A 17,244-nucleotide genomic window follows, 5' to 3' on the forward strand; every position below is an offset into this window, starting at 1 on the left:
TGTTTCAGTAAACAGGTAAAAAAACAAAATTTGTGTCAGTGTCCAAATATATATGGACCTAACTGTACAGACACACACACATACACACACACATACACACATGCATACACACACGCACGCACACACACACAGACACACACACACATATATATACATACACATACACCCATATATACACCCACACACACCCATATATACACACACACATATATATACACATATATACATACACACACACACACATACACACACACACACACATACATATACACACACACACACACACACATATATATATATATATATATATATATATATATATATATATACACACATATACATACATACACACACATGGTCCAGTGGACAGAGCAATGCCAGCGGGCTTTGTCTGAGGTGAAGGCTGCACTGTGTAGGGGGCCACTGTTACACTCCCCTGACTTTTCTCTCCCCTTTATGTTGCAGACAGACGCATCAGACAGAGGGCTGGGGGCTGTTTTGTCCCTGGAGGTGGAGGGGGAGGACCGCCCAGTGCTGTACATCAGCAGGAAGCTGTCAATGCGTGAGGGGCGCTACAGCACAATAGAGAAGGAGTGCCTAGCCATCAAGTGGGAGGTCCTCACCCTCCGCTACTACCTGCTGGGACGCCCTTTCACCCTCTGTTCGGACCACGCCCCCCTCCAGTGGCTCCACCGCATGAAGGATGCCAACACGTGGATCACCCGTTGGTATCTGGCACTCCAACTCTTTAATTTCAAGGTGATCCATAGGCCGGGGGCGCAGATGGTCATGGCGGACTTCCTCTCCCGTCAAGGGCAGACGGCTGCCTGGCCTGAGTCGGGCGGTGGGGGTATGTGGCAGCAGGGGCGTGGTCAAGCATCGGTCTGTGACTGGAGGGCGGAGTCAGGGAAGGTAAGGGGCAGAATCACTGCACCTGATGTCAATTAACCTGTGTTTGTGTGTCTTCCCCAGTGACCGCGCCCTATATAAGGAGGGAGAGAGCGGAGGAAGGGAGCTCTCTCCCCAACCAGATGACTGATGTGTGTGTGTGCGTGTCTGAGTGTCTGGGAGAGTGTAAACGTTGAAAAGTGTGACAATAAAGAGTTTTTGGAAACTTAGTTCTGGCCTGTCGTACTTCTGTGCTCCACCCACCCACTCAAAGTTTTACAATGATATTTCAAATTTGAAGACTCAATGCCAATTAATTCTAAAGTTATGTTAAGCGAATGACAAATTGAAAAACGTCACATTATAATACTGTACACAGTATATTTACACTAAATTGTTCCTCATTTTAAAAAATGTCTTCATAATGTCATTAACCTTTTCTTTCTTTGATTTATATATGCAAATTAAATAGTCCAATTACATCCCAGGAAGCCTGAATTATCATCTAAAACATAGGTAACACCAGTGACAAAAAGGTAGAACAAGCATTTTTTAATATAATAAAAATATTAAAATACATTAAGCTGTTGATTTAGAATTGTAAGTGGTTAACTGTTATGTGACCATGTTTTAGTTGTTAAAAAAAGTATACAAATGAAACATGAAATTGCTGTTCAAAAAGCTACCATTTTCATAGAATGACCCAACAATAACTCAAACACATGAAAAAAGATGCACAAAAAAGGGAATAAAAGTAGTAAAATCATTTTAAACGACAGTGCAGATGTTTGTGTTTTAATCTCTGAAGTTCTATCAAACACCAAATTTAAAAAAAAATCATTTATTTAAATAAAAATGAAGCTCCAGACACGTTATCAGCACTTTTGCTAAAGAGCCGGTGTGTTTACTAACGTGTTGAATTGCAGATGTAAAGGCTTTGGCCAGACTGGAGTATGAATTTTTTTTTCTTCCATCATTTTTAACATAAAACTTAGTAAATTTGCATTTCAAATAAAAATATATATTTTTACTTTTGATTCAGTCTGTGTTTAAATATTTACACGTTTGTCTGTCCAACATACTCTGCTTGTGAAATTAATGTAGCATTTCTGTTTGATAAATGAAGTTTAATAAAAATCCTCCCTGAAGCTGTTTGTATTAATCTGAGTGTGTGGGCGGGGCTGAGGGATTAATCTGAGTGTGTGGGCGGGGCTGAGGGATTAATCTGAGTGTGTGGGCGGGGCTGAGGGATTAATCTGAGTGTGTGGGCGGGGCTGAGGGACTGTTTGTGGCGCGGTTTAAATAAAGTTGGGCGTGTTTGAATGCAACATGGCGGCCACAGGACCCGGATGTCAGCACTACGACCGCAAATGTTTATTAAAAGTGAGCTGTGGTTAATTTTATCTCACTCTGCATTTTTAACTGCTGTTTACAAACATGCCGATGTTTAATGTAAAAGCTGTAAGTGAATGTTTTGATGATAAAATAAGATAAGGGAGTTATTAATGTAGTTAGCTTGTTTACATGTTCGCGCTGATCACTGCAGGCTTCAGTTTAATCCATCAGATATAAAGAGAACACTGACACTTTAATGCGCAAAATAAGGCTTTAGTTAAGTGATAAAGCATTTTTTTTAAATTACTGATAACGTTAATGAGTATGATACTGAATTAGAGTACACACTCATACAGAACACACAGTCCTGCCATTAAGGGCATCTATCTATCTGTCTATCTATCTTATATAAAATCTCTACTCAGTCAATAAACTATACGGTTTTGAATGGTGATGTTGGTTTTAATGTGAAATAATACAGATAAAACTAAATCTTTGATGTGAATGCTCTTCAGAATTTGGCAAATTTGTAGAAAAATTGATCTGGGACATGATAAAGGGCTGACTCCATCGCATTCCCTTAAAAAGGTTGAAAAGTCTACAGTTATCACTAATTGTATTTTAAGTTGTAACTTTATACACTTAAGGATTGGTGCGCTCACAGAATAATCATAACCGTAATAAAGCCTCAGGGTCAAGGTCACGACCTCACCAAAAGTAGCAACTTAAAATCATTACGCCATCTAAACATTTAGTTATAAATCTGTGATTTTGTTTTTTAAAACGAAAGCTGAAAGTTAGGTATAGAATACGTTTCAGAAACACTTTATTGTCCGGTGTGTGTGGACACACATGAGGAATTTGACTCGGGTTTCACTTAGCTCTCATAGGACAAAACAGATAAAAAGCGTAAACACAAAACAAACAACAACAAAAAAGGGGGGTGCAATAGGTGCATAGTGCAAAGTAATCCAGGTAAGTCAAGTATGAAATAGATAAATATAAAGTATACAGTGTGCACAGAATGACAGTATGGGTGTGCAGATATTTTACACGTGATATTACTGATATATGAATCTGGATTTTAGCTGTTCATCACAAAAAGGATTTTCTGTTTTGGTGCATAGTGCAAAGGTGAAATTGTCAATATAAAGTATAAATATAAGTAACAATGAGCACAGAATGACAGTATGAGTGTGCAGTTATTTTGCAAGTGATATTACTGATATATGAATCCGGATTTTAGCTGTTCATCACCGAGACAGCCTGAGGGAAGAAACTGTTCTTGTGTCTGGTTGTTTTTGCATACAGTTACGATGGTAGCTGGTCTTGTATGAATTTCTGAGCTATAAAATGAGTTGTGGTCTATTTTTTACCGTAGCGTGTTATTTGTGTGCGGGGAAGGACGCACATTAACAATCTGCATGTGTAGAATGGAATTTTCCACTCCAACAGTTAGAAGTTGATCGTGCTTCCATTTGCGGTCTCTCTGTTACGCGGGTGATCTGTTCGGACGTTATCGCTGAAAAGGGGAGTTTCGACAGTTTTATTTTGTCTTAGTCTTGCAGTATAAGGCAGTAGAATGTTTCTTTTTCATCTTACTTTAATATTTCGTAGTGTTTGCGTATTTTTGGCCAATATTTTGCAGCCATGGTCAATTTAGATCGAACTTTTGATAGAATCTACGGCCAGTCATTTTGCCCCGCCCCCGCCTCGCGCTCCGTCCAGTGCGGTAGTGATGTTCCGTTGCTCGCGTGCCGCAGCAGAGACCTGCGCGACCTTCAGCCGGTCCAGTCGCTGTTCTTTTACCACCGCCGTTATTCTCATCTTTCCGGTGTGTTCTTGATTTTTCCATTGTGTCCTATTTCGCCGTATCAAATCCCCAAACTGTATCATATTATTCATATTTAAGTGAATAATCAATTCAGTCATCATAACTTGGTGTTTTTAACCCAAGCAATCAAAAAGAGGAAATTTATTCAATATTTTCACTCATCTGTGAAGGAGGGGCTTTAATTATTCATGATGGAGTTATTTTATATGGAAATCAATTTTACAAAAGCATTTGAACTGTAATCAAAAAACATTTCCACAGTGGAGGCCAGATAAAGCAAGATGCTCTCTTTATTCTTATTAAACACGACAAAAGAAAGAGTGTGAGGTGAATGCAAAAAAAAAAAAAAAGTAAAATTAGAAATTTTATTTTTTGACCATAATGTCCCAAATGAGAGAGCGGTTTCTGATATATAAATTTAAAAAAATGTAACGTGTGTGTTTTTTCTCTCCAGGCTCCCTGCTGTGAGAAGTTTTATGTGTGTCGTCTCTGCCATGATGATGAGGAAGATCACAGAATGGACCGGTTTCAGGTTAAAGAGGTGAAATGTGCCGTGTGTGACTCTGTCCAAGAGGTGAAGCTCTGAAACACACTCGCACCATTTTAAAATCTGATGCACACAGTTTGTAGTGGACAGGAGGAGCTGTGTGTGTGTTGTTTTTTTTCCAGGTTCAGCAGGTGTGTCTGGGGTGTGGCGTGACCTTCAGTGAGTATTACTGCGCTGTCTGTCACCTCTACGATAAAAACAAGAAGCAGTTCCACTGTGAGTCATGTGGCATCTGCAGGTGAGAGGAGCGCCGATGTGTGTGTTTCCTTTCTTCTCAATGCATTTGTGATTTCTTCAGAATCTCAGAAATGCACTTCGACATAAAAGACTTCTGACACAAATGAAACATTGCTGCATGCGTGTAAACAGCATGCGTCTGAGAAGGTTCTAAATCCAGAATCTACCTAAATGTTAGCATCTTTTCTAATAATTTATTTTCTCTCTCTTGACTGTAGGATCGGCCCGAGGGAGAATTTCTTCCACTGTGAGAAGTGTAATTTGTGTTTAGCCAACGATCTTCAAGGCAAACACAAGGTAGAAAAATCTCTTCATGCTAATCACCTGTAGCTGTGTTGGATAGAAGATGAATACACACTGAATTGTTAATGATGTAACTTGTGTGTGACGTCAGTGTGTGGAGAACGTGTCGAGGCAGGACTGCGCTGTGTGTATGGAGGATATTCACACGTCCAGGATCGGCGCTCACGTCATGCCCTGCGGTCACCTGCTGCACAAGTCAGAGTCACATGCTTTAATCAACACCTTATATTGCAAACACACACTTCCTGGTTTATCTCTCATAGTTACACACAACACTCATGCCCCTTTTCCACCAAAGCAGTTCCAGGGCTGGTTCGGGGCCAGTGCTTAGTTTGGAACCGGGTTTTTTGTTTCCACTGACAAAGAACTGGCTCTGGGGCCAGAAAAACCGGTTCCAGGCTAGCACCAACTCTCTGCTGGGCCAGAGGAAAGAACCGCTTACGTCAGCGAGGGGGCGGAGTTGTTAAGACCAACAACAATAACAAGACCGCGAAAGATCGCCATTTTTAAGCGACGAGAAGCAGCAGCTGTACAAACACGAAGTCATTTTTTATTATTGTTGCTGCTGCTGCTTCTTCCATGTTGTTTTTGCTTTGATATTCGCGCTAAGGTTTATGCAAACGTAGCGATGTACTGACGTATACAGCGACGTAATGACGGCTTCCTTTAGCACCGCGAGCTATGGAAAAGCAAACTGGTTCTCAGCTGGCTTGCAAGTTGAACGAGTTGTGAACCAGCACTGGCCCTGGAACTGATTTGGTGGAAAAGAGGCATCTGACACACACTGCTTGTTTTTGGTGATTATTGTGGAGAATGTATTTGATCGAGCACTAAAACCTGCGTGCTAATTCACATCTCCACCACCGTGTGCATGACTGCAGTGTTTCTTGTGTGTTTGTAGGACATGCTTCGAGCTAATGTGGAGAAATGGGTAAGGCCTAAGAGAGTGTGTGTGTTGCACAACGTAAAGCTGGTCTATACTCCAATAATATAAAACTATTTCCTGAAGTCTGGAATGAATAAACGTTAAGTTACTGATCACAACCGTGTGTGTTTCAGGGCGTATCGGTGTCCCCTTTGCATGCACTCTGCGTTAAATATGAAGGAGTACTGGGAGGAGAGAGATGTAGAGATTGCTCAGTCACCCATGCCATCAGCGTTCAAGAACTGGAAAGTAAAGGTACTCGTCAGTCTGTGTGCAGTGAAGTGTTACTGCAGGTTTATCAGCTTGTCAGTGAATTAATGATTTTTGGCCTCTTGCTTCATCTGAGTGACTACTGAAAATTACATTTAAAAAAAAATAATAATTGTGCCACGTTATCCTGATGGGAGAGTCCGTTCATCTAAAGGGGGGAAAGACGCAGCATGTGAAAGCTGCAGTTCCTTTCACGTCACTGTGCCTTTATTTCTGCTCACCGTCCCTGAATTCACAAGCCTCAGTCTTGAGTCGGTAGAGAAGTTGTTTTTACCCGCCCGTGTGAGGAACACATTAGCATCTTCCAAAAAGGAGACTTCTTTCATTCAGAAGTCTGATAGTAGTGAATGACCTCGTGATTACAGGGGTGTTTTTATTTTAATGTTTTAGTATCTTTTTAATAATTCAAACTGTTTAGAATGAATAACTGACCAGTCTGTGAACAAATTCCATTAAACAGCCAGAGCAGATCACCTGATCACCCCTCCGTGTGTTTTGCAGATCCTGTGTAATGACTGTCAGAACCACTGTACTGTAGATTTCCACGTGTTGGGGATGAAGTGCAGCGCCTGTGGCTCCTATAACACTGTGCAGGATTGATTCAACTTCTGATCAACAACGAACCGAGTCTGAGATACCTCCACTCCACTCATCCCTTCCCCCACCTGCTTATTTTCTGACTCTTCCTGTCTTTCAGATCGCTTCAGAATTAACTGAAGTTACATTGAAACATCGTCATGTTCAGCCTAAAACAGACCTGCACATGTTCTCCCACACCAGGGTCTGCTGTCGGTGCTCTGTTTGTCATTTGCTTCTTCACAGACTGGATTTTTATTTTTTTTTGAACACTTTGGGACAGCAGCTCATCAAATTTCATTTCTGCATTTTAGTTTTGAGCCTGAATTTCTCGTTCAGCTGTAGTAGATAATGCCATGCTTTTTACTTGATGCACGTCTCCAGGCTGCAGAACAACATCCCGCAGAAAAATGCTTCAGACACGCTGATGGGCGTCGTAGTGGTGGTGGTGTAGGCTGTATAGAAGTGGTGTGGAATTTAAATTGTAGGGATGTTGAGATCTAGACTGGTACTGATGCATCTGTTCCTCAGAATCAGTGCTGCTAATAAAATAAATAACACAACCCACGCAAAACTAAGCTAACTATGTAGATATTGTACACATCAACAAATGCACAGCATCGATCAGAACCGAGTTTATTACAGAGTCCATTCTCACATACAAGCATACATGTCAACCTTTGGTCAATCAAACCTGTATAACCAACCTCCAAAATCCGTATTTCCCTTATAAAATCCGTATAAGATGCAAATTAAAATAATTTACCTAAAATTTGAATAATAATTAACAATGATATATCCAAGTTACTTTTTATTCAATATTAATAACAATAAACCTTCAGAATGAATACAAAGCTCCAATGTTTGACAAAAACACAGCGTTATCAGCGTAGTTACGAAGGAAATACTTCGTTGTTTGGAGACAGGTTTCACCGAGCGGCTATTATGCGCAAGACTTCATATTAGCCACAAAGTCAGAAAAATCTATTTGTAAAATTACGTTATAATGACCAAATACAATGAAAAGTATTTTTCCAGTCTCACCTGTGAAAGGTAATCCCATGTGATCTCGTTTGGACGGTAAACCTGTTGGTACAGTTAAACGCAGCACATGAATGAGGCATCTTTATTCTCGGCTACTGTCTAGATGCTACACCAGAGACGGTTGAAGAATCTCCACTTTGCCACATCCAATATGGCGGCGAGGATGACGTATGATTCTACGCAGAAGGTGGCGTCTATGTTTATATGTCTATGACTTCACGGTTGGCGGGATTCTCGCAATGCGGTGTGCGCATGGTCAGAAGTGGAACGAAGTCTCGCTACCACAAAACGCGTGATTTCATAAGACTCTTTACTGGCTGTCTGTGGTGTACAGTACGTTTGTAAATGTTATGCACTCTTATCATCGTGGGAATTGATTATAGCTCTAAATAAATATTGAAGTTTTTTTTAAAGAATCCGTATAACTTTCTTTGTACGCCCGTATTCTACGTTTATTGAATCAAATCTGTATAAAATACGGACATTCCGTATAGGTTGACATGTATGTACAAGGGTTCTGTGTTTTGGTGTTTGAACAGTTAAAATAGAAGAATTTAGCAAAGACAGAAGTAGCTATGTCTATAGAATAAGAAACAGAAATATCCAAGCTAAAAGTGGACATGTTTAAGGGGAATGTGTCTGAGTTGTTAGAGTCCAAGCTGTACAGTGTGACCTGAAATGTACAAAAATAGGTCAGATGATGAAGAGACCTGATAACACCTGAGAGGAGGAGGAGGAGGTGTGTGTGTGTAACAGCCAAAGTCAATAACCAAACTGTACAGTGTGAACTGGAATGTGCAATAAAGGCTCACAGGATGGAGATGTATGACATGACCTTATTGATGACCTTGAAATGTGCAAAATTGCAGTTCAGAGACAAAGGGCATTAAAAGGGAGCTGAAGTCATTTTTAAACTTGCATTATTTCTTAACGTGTTATTCAATTACGCTTTTGGTTTTATTAACCTTATATCATGACTCATATTTGGCATATTATATTACACTTATCAGCCTTTTCGGTTTTTAGCCATGTTGAATGTAGTTCGTTTGGTCCACGGCAGGTGTTGCTTATCCACAGGAGCTTCACGAGACTTGTGCAAGACTTCAAACGTGAAGTGTCAGCGCCGCCATTTTGAGAACTGTTTACACAGCGGCAAGATCGCCGCCATATTCCAATTTGGATTAATTTTGAGATTTGCCAGCTTCATCAGTGATGATTATTCCATATGACTTCGAATCAACGTGGAGTAGAAAAGACATCAGGCTAAGGACGAATCTGTCGCGCTGGTTTTTACGTCATTACTGTCACACAATTAAAACGTGCCAGATCAGGCGGCTGGTGGGTTTTCAAAATAATAAATACATATTTTACTGAGCGCATTTCCCACATAATCCTCACTAAGGTTTTGGACAGCAGGGAAAAGGTGACGGCAGGGCTGCCCTTTGTCACCGGTTCTGGTCATAATTTTTATGGACAGAATTTCTAGGTGCAGCCAGGGGCCAGAAGGAATCCTGTTTGGGAACCACAGGATTTCATCTCTGCTTTTTGCGGATGATGATGTCCTGTTGGCTTCTTCAAACCAGGACCTTCAGCATGCACTGGGGCGGTTTGCAGTCGAGTGTGAAGCGGCTGGGATGAGAATCAGCACCTCCAAGTCCGAGGCCATGGTTCTTGACCGGAAAAGGGTGGCTTGCCCTCTCCAGGTTGGTGGAGAAGTCCTGCCTCAAGTGGAGGAGTTTAAGTATCTCGGGATCTTGTTCACGAGTGAGGGAAGGATGGAGCGTGAGATCGACAGGCGGATCGGTGCAGCCTCCGCAGTAATGCGGTCGCTTTACCGGTCCGTCGTGGTGAAGAAGGAGCTGAGCTAAAAGGCGAAGCTCTCAATTTACCGGTCGATCTACGTTCCGACTCTCACCTATGGTCATGAGCTTTGGGTAATGACAGAAAGAACAAGATCGCGGATACAAGCGGCTGAAATGAGTTTCCTTCGCAGGGTGGCTGGGCGCTCCCTTAGAGATAGGGTGAGAAGCACAGTCACTCGGGAGGAGCTTGGAGTAGAGCCGCTGCTCCTCCACATCGAGAGGAACCAGCTGAGGTGGCTCGGGCATCTTTTTTGGATGCCTCCTGGACGCCTCCCTGGGGAGGTGTTCCAGGCATGTCCCCCCGGGAGGAGGCCCCAGGGAAGACCCAGGACACGCTGGAGGGACTATGTCTCTTGGCTGGCTTGGGAACGCCTCGGTGTTCTTCCCGAGGAGCTGGCCGAGGTGTCTGGGGAAAGGGAAGTTTGGGCTTCCATGCTTAGACTGCTGCCTCCGCGACCTGGTCCCGGATAAGCGGAAGAAGACGAGACGGGAAAAGGTTTCGGACACAGGGAAAACTTCCGGCTTGATTGCGTTCGAAAGAGGGTGCGCGCGTCTTTTGAGAACATTGGCAGATGTTGGTCACTTTGATTTCCGTTGTACGTTTTACTTCCATCCTACGATGTCTCGCACGGGTCTCAACGAATCTTGTTTACGGCCATTGCTTTGACATATGGACCGATATATTACAGGGCATATTTCAAACACTCATAACTTGCTATAGCAGCGACAAAATAGCGATCAAACATGCATTCCTATATTTTTAAGAAAATTAGATAAATAGAATTTTGTTGATAAATTTCCCTTCAGTTCCCCTTTAATGTCACAGATGGAGAGTGTGAGTTTCAAGTCAGTGGGGTCTCGGGCTTTATTGATGATGAAGCTGCAGTGGGGAAAAAGCTGGCCTTATGGTGTGAGGTTTTGGTTCTAATGGACCGCAACCTCCTACCAGAGAGGAGCAATTCAAAAAGTTTCTGTCCAGGGTGAGAGGGGTCGACCGCAATCCTTTCTGCTCTCCTCAGGGTTCTGGACTCGTACAGGTCCTACAGAGACAGCAGGCTGCAGCCGATCGTCCTCTCAGCAGAGCGAATGATGCGCTACAGTCTGCTCTCGTCCCTGGCAGTGGCAGCAGCGTACCAGACGGTGATGGAGGAGGTGAGGATGGGCTCAGTGATGGTGGTGAAAAAAGTGCACCATCATGGTCTTTGGCAGGTTAAACTTCAACTGTTGCAGGAAGAACATCCTCTGCTGTGCTTTCTTGGTGAGAGAGCAGGTATTCATTTCCCACTCAAGGTCCTGAGTGAGTGTAGTGCCCAGGAAGCAGAAATACTGTAACCACAAAGGATACTGTTGTTCTGCCTGCACCAGGACACCAGATGGTCAATCTCCCACCTGTAGGCAGACTCGTCCTCATCAGAGATGAGTTCAGTGAGGGTGGGGTCATCTGTGAACTTCAGGAGCTTGACAGACTGATGACTGGAGGTGCAGCTGTTGGTGTACAGGGAGAAGAAGAGAGGAGAGAGAGGACGCAGCCTTGGGGGGAACTGGTGCTGATGGTTTGGGAGGCAGAGACCTGTTTCCCCAGCTTCATGTGCTGCTTCCTGTCAGACAGGAAGTCAGTGATCCACCTGCAGGTGGATTCAGGCATGCTCAGCTGGGAGAGCTTGTCCTGCAGAAGAACCGGGATGATGTTGAAAGCGGAACTGAAATCCACAAACTGGATCCTAGAATAGGTTCCTAGGGAGTCCAGGTGCTGGAGGATGAAGTGAAGAGCCATGCTGACAGCATCGTTGGTAGATCTGTTGGGTCTGTAGGCGAACTGTATGGGGTCCAGGAGTGGGTCAGTGATGGCTTTAAGGTGGTAAAGTACAAGGTGCTTGAAGTATTTCATCACCACAGAAGTCGGAGCGATGGGTCTGTAGTCATTTAATCCTGTGATCCTTGGCTTTTTGGGGTGGAGCTAATGGTGGAGGCCTTGAAGCAGGCTGGCACATGGCATGTCTCTAGTGAGGTGTTGAAGATGTCTGTAAACACCGGAGACGGCTGATCAGCACAGTGCTTCAGGGTAAATGGTGAGACAGAGTCGGGACCTGCCGCTTTGTGGGGTTCAGCTTCTTGAGGCTGTGATAGTGGGGGGATGGGCCTCCAGCATGAGAAGTTGTAGAGAGGCCCTGGCAGTGGTGGAGGAGGAGGAGGTGGTCAGAAGCTGGAGTGTGGAGTCACAGGGGATGTTATCAGGACAGTCCCATTTTCTTTCAAAGCGGCAGTAGAACTCATTCAGTTGGTTGGCCAGGTGCGAGTTGTTAACAGAGTAGGGGGCTGAAGGCTTGTGGTTAGTGATCTGTCTGAGCCCTTTCCAGAAAAACGTAGAGTCGTTGGCTGAGAACTGGTGTTGGAGTTTCTCAGAGTACAGATGTTTAGCTTCTCACTGCCTTCCTAAACCTGTTCCTAGACTCTTTAAACCTGTCCCCACTTCTCAGCACTTCTTCCTTTTGCACCTATAGCTGTCTGAGCTCATCTATGAACCAGAATTTGTCCTTACTATCAGCGGCGTTAGTCCCATTTTACAGGGACACGCGCCCCAGTAAAATTTCCTGATCACATTTCAGAAACAGTAATGTCTTTGGCACTGCGGAATAACCGGATACAACCGATTCGTCTCTATTAAATCGCTGGTGGAATACTCACCACACAATTAACACACCACACATCACGTGAAACCACATGACTTGAGCTTCCCAACAGTGCTACTCACTAACTGTCGGTGCAATACTTCACTAACTCCTGAGTTTACACCACAAACCACACATCAGAATAAACAGCAGTTCCTTCCGTTTCGAATGGTATAAAGTATTCATCTGGGCCTTTTGCCTTTCTCAAGTAATCTGGTTTTGAAATTAAAGCAACAGGAAATTACAGCAACAATTTGTCTCCAACTCCGGACTGATATTCGAATGTAGCTTACGTAGTTATCGGTACATGATATATTTTTACAAATTATTGCGGAGACATACAGTAGGCTATCCCACTATCATAATATTTATGTTGCCAGATTCCAGACAATCCACACAAGTATGAAAAGATATTTTGGTTGCCATGCTTCCTATAGTGGCATACATTCATGAACGGTGAAAATTCGTCAATGCAAAATGTTTTTCTTTGATAGAAAAGCCTGATGTAAACATGCAAATATTATCATAAGCTACTGTCTTAACCCATAGATTATATCATTATAGTATGTAGATGGATGGCCCTTATAATGACCATGAGCTTAAAAGTAAAGTTAGTAAACCCTGAAAATAGCCTGTGGTTAATTTAGATTGATAATATCAGGAATAGAGTGGATGCTTTTCTACTTCAAGGTTCATCAACGTAGGCAGCTTTCTGTCCCTAAATACAAGGCGCACATTCTGTACACGTCCATGTAAATGTAGGGAAAGCGCATGCAGCCTAGCGCACGAAATTGGAGAAGGAAGGTACAGTGACGTCATGCAAGTTCATGCAGCAAAAGAATATATTTTTAAGTGAAGCTGTATGTCCTGTGGCACATTTCATACGCAACAAGCTTTCAGAAAAAATGATGTGGGTATTGGTGGGGTGGAGGCTATGCCCCAGTAGAGCTTTAGATCTAGCAACGCCCCTGGTCATTACTGTAACTCACCCTGGTTCATGATGGATCGCAGCAGTCCTCACAGAAGCTGATGGAGGACGTCACAGCTTCTGTGAACTCATCCACACTGTTGGTCCCAGTTTGTCCAGTCCAAGCACACCTGAAGCTTCTCCACAGCCTCATTTTCTCCAATAAGAGAAATGCACAGCAACAATCTGACATCTTGGTCAAAGGAGAGGTAATTAAAGTTGTTGACAGCTTCAAATACTTGGGCATAATCATTGATTCCAATCTAAACTTCAAAAAACATATTAAGAAGATATCCAGAAATGTTAGAGCGAGTTTGATTACTTTTAGACATATTAGACATCAGGTACCCTTACATGCTGCTAAACTGTTTATGCATTCAATGATTTTCTGCCATTTGTCCTACTGTGCTACAAGCTGGTCTCAGGCAGGGGTAACCACTCTGAAACCCTTGTACTCCCTATATAAACAGGCCGTGAAAGTGTTTGATAAAAAAAACAAAACATTATCACCACTGTACCATTATAAAAAAACATAACCTGTTAACATTTGACAGTTTTATTCGGTTCTCTGACATGTGCTTGATGTACAAACTGACACATGATCTTGCACCACCACCACTTAAGCAATGTGTGTCATATTGCAGAGATAATGTTAGGGTATCCAGGGCTGCAAGGAGAGGCGACTGCTACACAACATTTAAGAAAACCAGTTTTGGACAATCAGCATTTTCTTATCAAGCAACCAGAAAATGGAACTCAATCCCACATCATATCAGAGACTCTACAAGTTTTAAAAGTTTTAAAAAGTCCCTGAAGGCATGGCTGAAGGACAATCAAGCTTGTAATCATTGATCTGTTTTTTTTTTATTTAATTTATTTATTTTATCTTTGTGTTTTACTTAGTTTCTACTTGTTGTTTTTAATCCTGTTTGTAATGTCTAGTTGTGTATTTCTTTTTTCCTGCCCAGGGACTGCAGGTGAAAATTAGCTAATTAGCTAACCCTGGTATAGAAGCTACTCTATGCATGGTCCCTGTCAAACAAACTAATAAACTAAACTAATAAACATCTTTGTCCTCACTACAGGTTTCCTCAGCTTTAATTTCTGCCTGTATGCAGGAATCAGGTGGACCATGATGTGGTCAGAGTGGCCCAGTGCAGTGGGGGGGTGATGGGCCCTGCTGACTGGAGTGTAGCAGTGATCCAGAACATTCTCCTCTCTGGTCAGGCGTTTAATAAACTGTTTGTATTTGGGTAATTCATGGCTGAGGTTACCTTTGTTAAAGTCACTGAGGACAGTAACTATGTAGTCCTTGCACGTCTGCTCCACACTCAGTATCTGGTCGCCAGCATGCGCTGGGTGTTCTGCATGTTGGCCTGCGGTGGAATGTAAACACTGACCGGAATGAATGAAGCGAACTCCCAGGGGGAGCAGAAGGTTTACAATTAATGATAAACGATTCCAGGTCAGGAGAAAAGTGCTGCAGGATCACGGACACATCACTGCACCAGCCGCTGTTTACATAAATCAGATTCCACCACCCTTCGTTTTACCGGAGAGGCCTGTGTTACGGCCCGCTCTGAAAAGGTGGAAGCTGACCAGCTGCAGTTCAGAGTCTGGTACGAGAGTTACAAAATACTTTTGGCTTAACAAATCCGGACTTCTATAGGTTTCTACAACTTGGGCATTATACTGAAAAAAATATCAAGTAAGTAAGACTTAAACAAGACAAATTCAGGCATTGTAAAGATCTTTTCAATGGGGTATAACTCAGATTGGGGTCAGAAATATTTCAAAGCTATATAGTCGACTAAACGAGCTAAGCGGGGAAGACACATTTATATTAAGGTAAAATGGGAAAAAGAAGGTAATATCACATTGCAAATGGAAACATGGGAAAAACTAAATAAACAACAATGGAAAAGTACATCTGTCCTGTCCTGAAGAGAATTTGGGTGGAAGAACCTGATCAGACTCTTTATAACTCCTGTACAACAGACTTTCTTACATAAGAACACTTGGTGTTGGAGGTCCTGTGGAGAGGAAAATCATTTCCATGTGTTCTGCCACTGCCCGCTGCTCCTGAATTACTGGGAACAAATTAATAGTATTATGGAAAAGGCAAAGTGGAACACTATTATGGAAAACGTATTTAAAGTGGCAATTCCATTCAGTTTCAAAACACTATATCTCGGGGTGAGACCTGGCACTGTTAAAGGGTTTATAAATTAATTTATGTTTAATATTTTGTTGATAGCAAGTAAGAAAGCCCTCACAAGAAAATGGATGACCAGAGAGCCACCCGCAGTAGAGGACTGGATTGAGGTGATTCATGACATTTATGTTCTGGAAAAACTTACATTTACTTTGAGACTTGAACAAGAGAAGTTTAAAAGCTGTTGGACACCTTGGACTGAGTACGTATCTTCACATAGATCTGACTTTTCTTGACCCAAATAGATGAAAGTAATACACCACTCCCACCAGGATTCAGTTGAACTGCTCAAGTGATAACTGTATATAGTTTATTTATGATGTTGTTATTTTTATTTATTTGTTTGTTTGTCTATTTCTCTGCAGGAGTACAGATATACAGCTGGATCCTCTTTTATACTTTTCCTTTTTGTTTAGTACAAATAAGTAAAGGGATGGGGCGGCACGGTGGTGTAGTGGTTAGCGCTGTCGCCTCACAGCAAGAAGGTCTGGGTTCGAGCCCCGTGGCCGGCGAGGGCCTTTCTGTGTGGAGTTTGCATGTTCTCCCCGTGTCCGCGTGGGTTTCCTCCGGGAGCTCCGGTTTCCCCCACAGTCCAAAGACATGCAGGTTAGGTTAACTGGTGACTCTAAATTGAGCGTAGGTGTGAATGTGAGTGTGAATGGTTGTCTGTGTCTATGTGTCAGCCCTGTGATGACCTGGCGACTTGTCCAGGGTGAACCCCGCCTTTCACCCGTAGTCAGCTGGGATAGGCTCCAGCTCGCCTGCGACCCTGTAGAACAGGATAAAGCGGCTACAGATAATGGATGGATGGAAGGAAGTAAAGGGATGTACCTGGATAGGTGTATTTATAAAGATGCATGTGTGTGTGTATATGTATGTATGTGGGTGCGAGGGTTTGCATGTTTGTTTGTATAAGCATTTATATCAGTATATACTTTTTAAAATGCATTTTAGGTTAATCATTGATGTATTTATTTTTAAGTATTTTTTTCCATTATTAACATTGTTACCTTGTTAATACCAAATAGAGGATGTAAATATGTTCTGCTGTGTGTTATGTACGTTTTTTGCAACTAATAAAACATTAAATTATTAAAAAAGGTCATTTTCTGTTTCTGACTGGACCATTTTCAAAAAATTATAATTTCATATTTGCATACAATGACCTTTGTATTTTTTCATTAGTGCATATTTTTTTGTAGATTATTGACAAATTGGTATTTTATCAAAAGCTTTATATAAAAATTACAAAAATTTCCAAATGTGATAGTTATCGCTTAAAACTTTGCGTTTGTGTTTTTTCTACTTTCAGCCTCAACTATTACCTCGACATAAACAAAATGTTTTTTTCACTATATATAATGTACACATGCTCTTTCTGTTCATGCTGTCTAATCACGTTTCGCTAATATTTTCAGGTCGAGGTCAAAAGTCTGAAAAACTATCAAAATCATCAAAAATGTCATTTTCACCATGAAATACTGTTTTTGGCTGAGAACGTGCGACAGTAAACCACCCCAAATATACACCCATTCTACCCCAATCAACCGTCTGATTTGACCTTTGACCTAC

General features: G+C 42.2%; 1 protein-coding gene across 1 annotated transcript; it reads left to right on the forward strand.

Moving 5' to 3' along the window:
• The first annotated feature begins 2,196 nt into the window (after positions 1-2,196).
• rchy1 (ring finger and CHY zinc finger domain containing 1) lies at positions 2,197-8,873 on the forward strand. The gene is made up of 8 exons (XM_060907709.1): positions 2,197-2,271; positions 4,512-4,631; positions 4,727-4,842; positions 5,060-5,138; positions 5,236-5,339; positions 6,046-6,075; positions 6,204-6,324; positions 6,841-8,873. Exons 1-8 carry the CDS (start codon positions 2,218-2,220, stop codon positions 6,937-6,939), a joined length of 723 nt encoding a protein of 240 aa, XP_060763692.1. The 5' UTR covers positions 2,197-2,217; the 3' UTR covers positions 6,940-8,873.
• The last annotated feature ends 8,371 nt before the right edge of the window (positions 8,874-17,244 follow it).

This window comes from Neoarius graeffei, chromosome 24, assembly GCF_027579695.1.
Source record: "Neoarius graeffei isolate fNeoGra1 chromosome 24, fNeoGra1.pri, whole genome shotgun sequence".
Classification (NCBI taxonomy): domain Eukaryota; kingdom Metazoa; phylum Chordata; class Actinopteri; order Siluriformes; family Ariidae; genus Neoarius; species Neoarius graeffei.

Coding starts and splice junctions, on each gene's coding strand:
- rchy1 (XM_060907709.1), top strand. CDS start 2,218: ATGGCGGCCACAGGACCCGGATGTCAGCACTACGACCGCAAATGTTTA. Junction 2,272..4,511: donor ACCGCAAATGTTTATTAAAA/GTGAGCTGTGGT, acceptor TTTTCTCTCCAG/GCTCCCTGCTGTGAGAAGTT. Junction 6,325..6,840: donor TCAAGAACTGGAAAGTAAAG/GTACTCGTCAGT, acceptor TGTGTTTTGCAG/ATCCTGTGTAATGACTGTCA.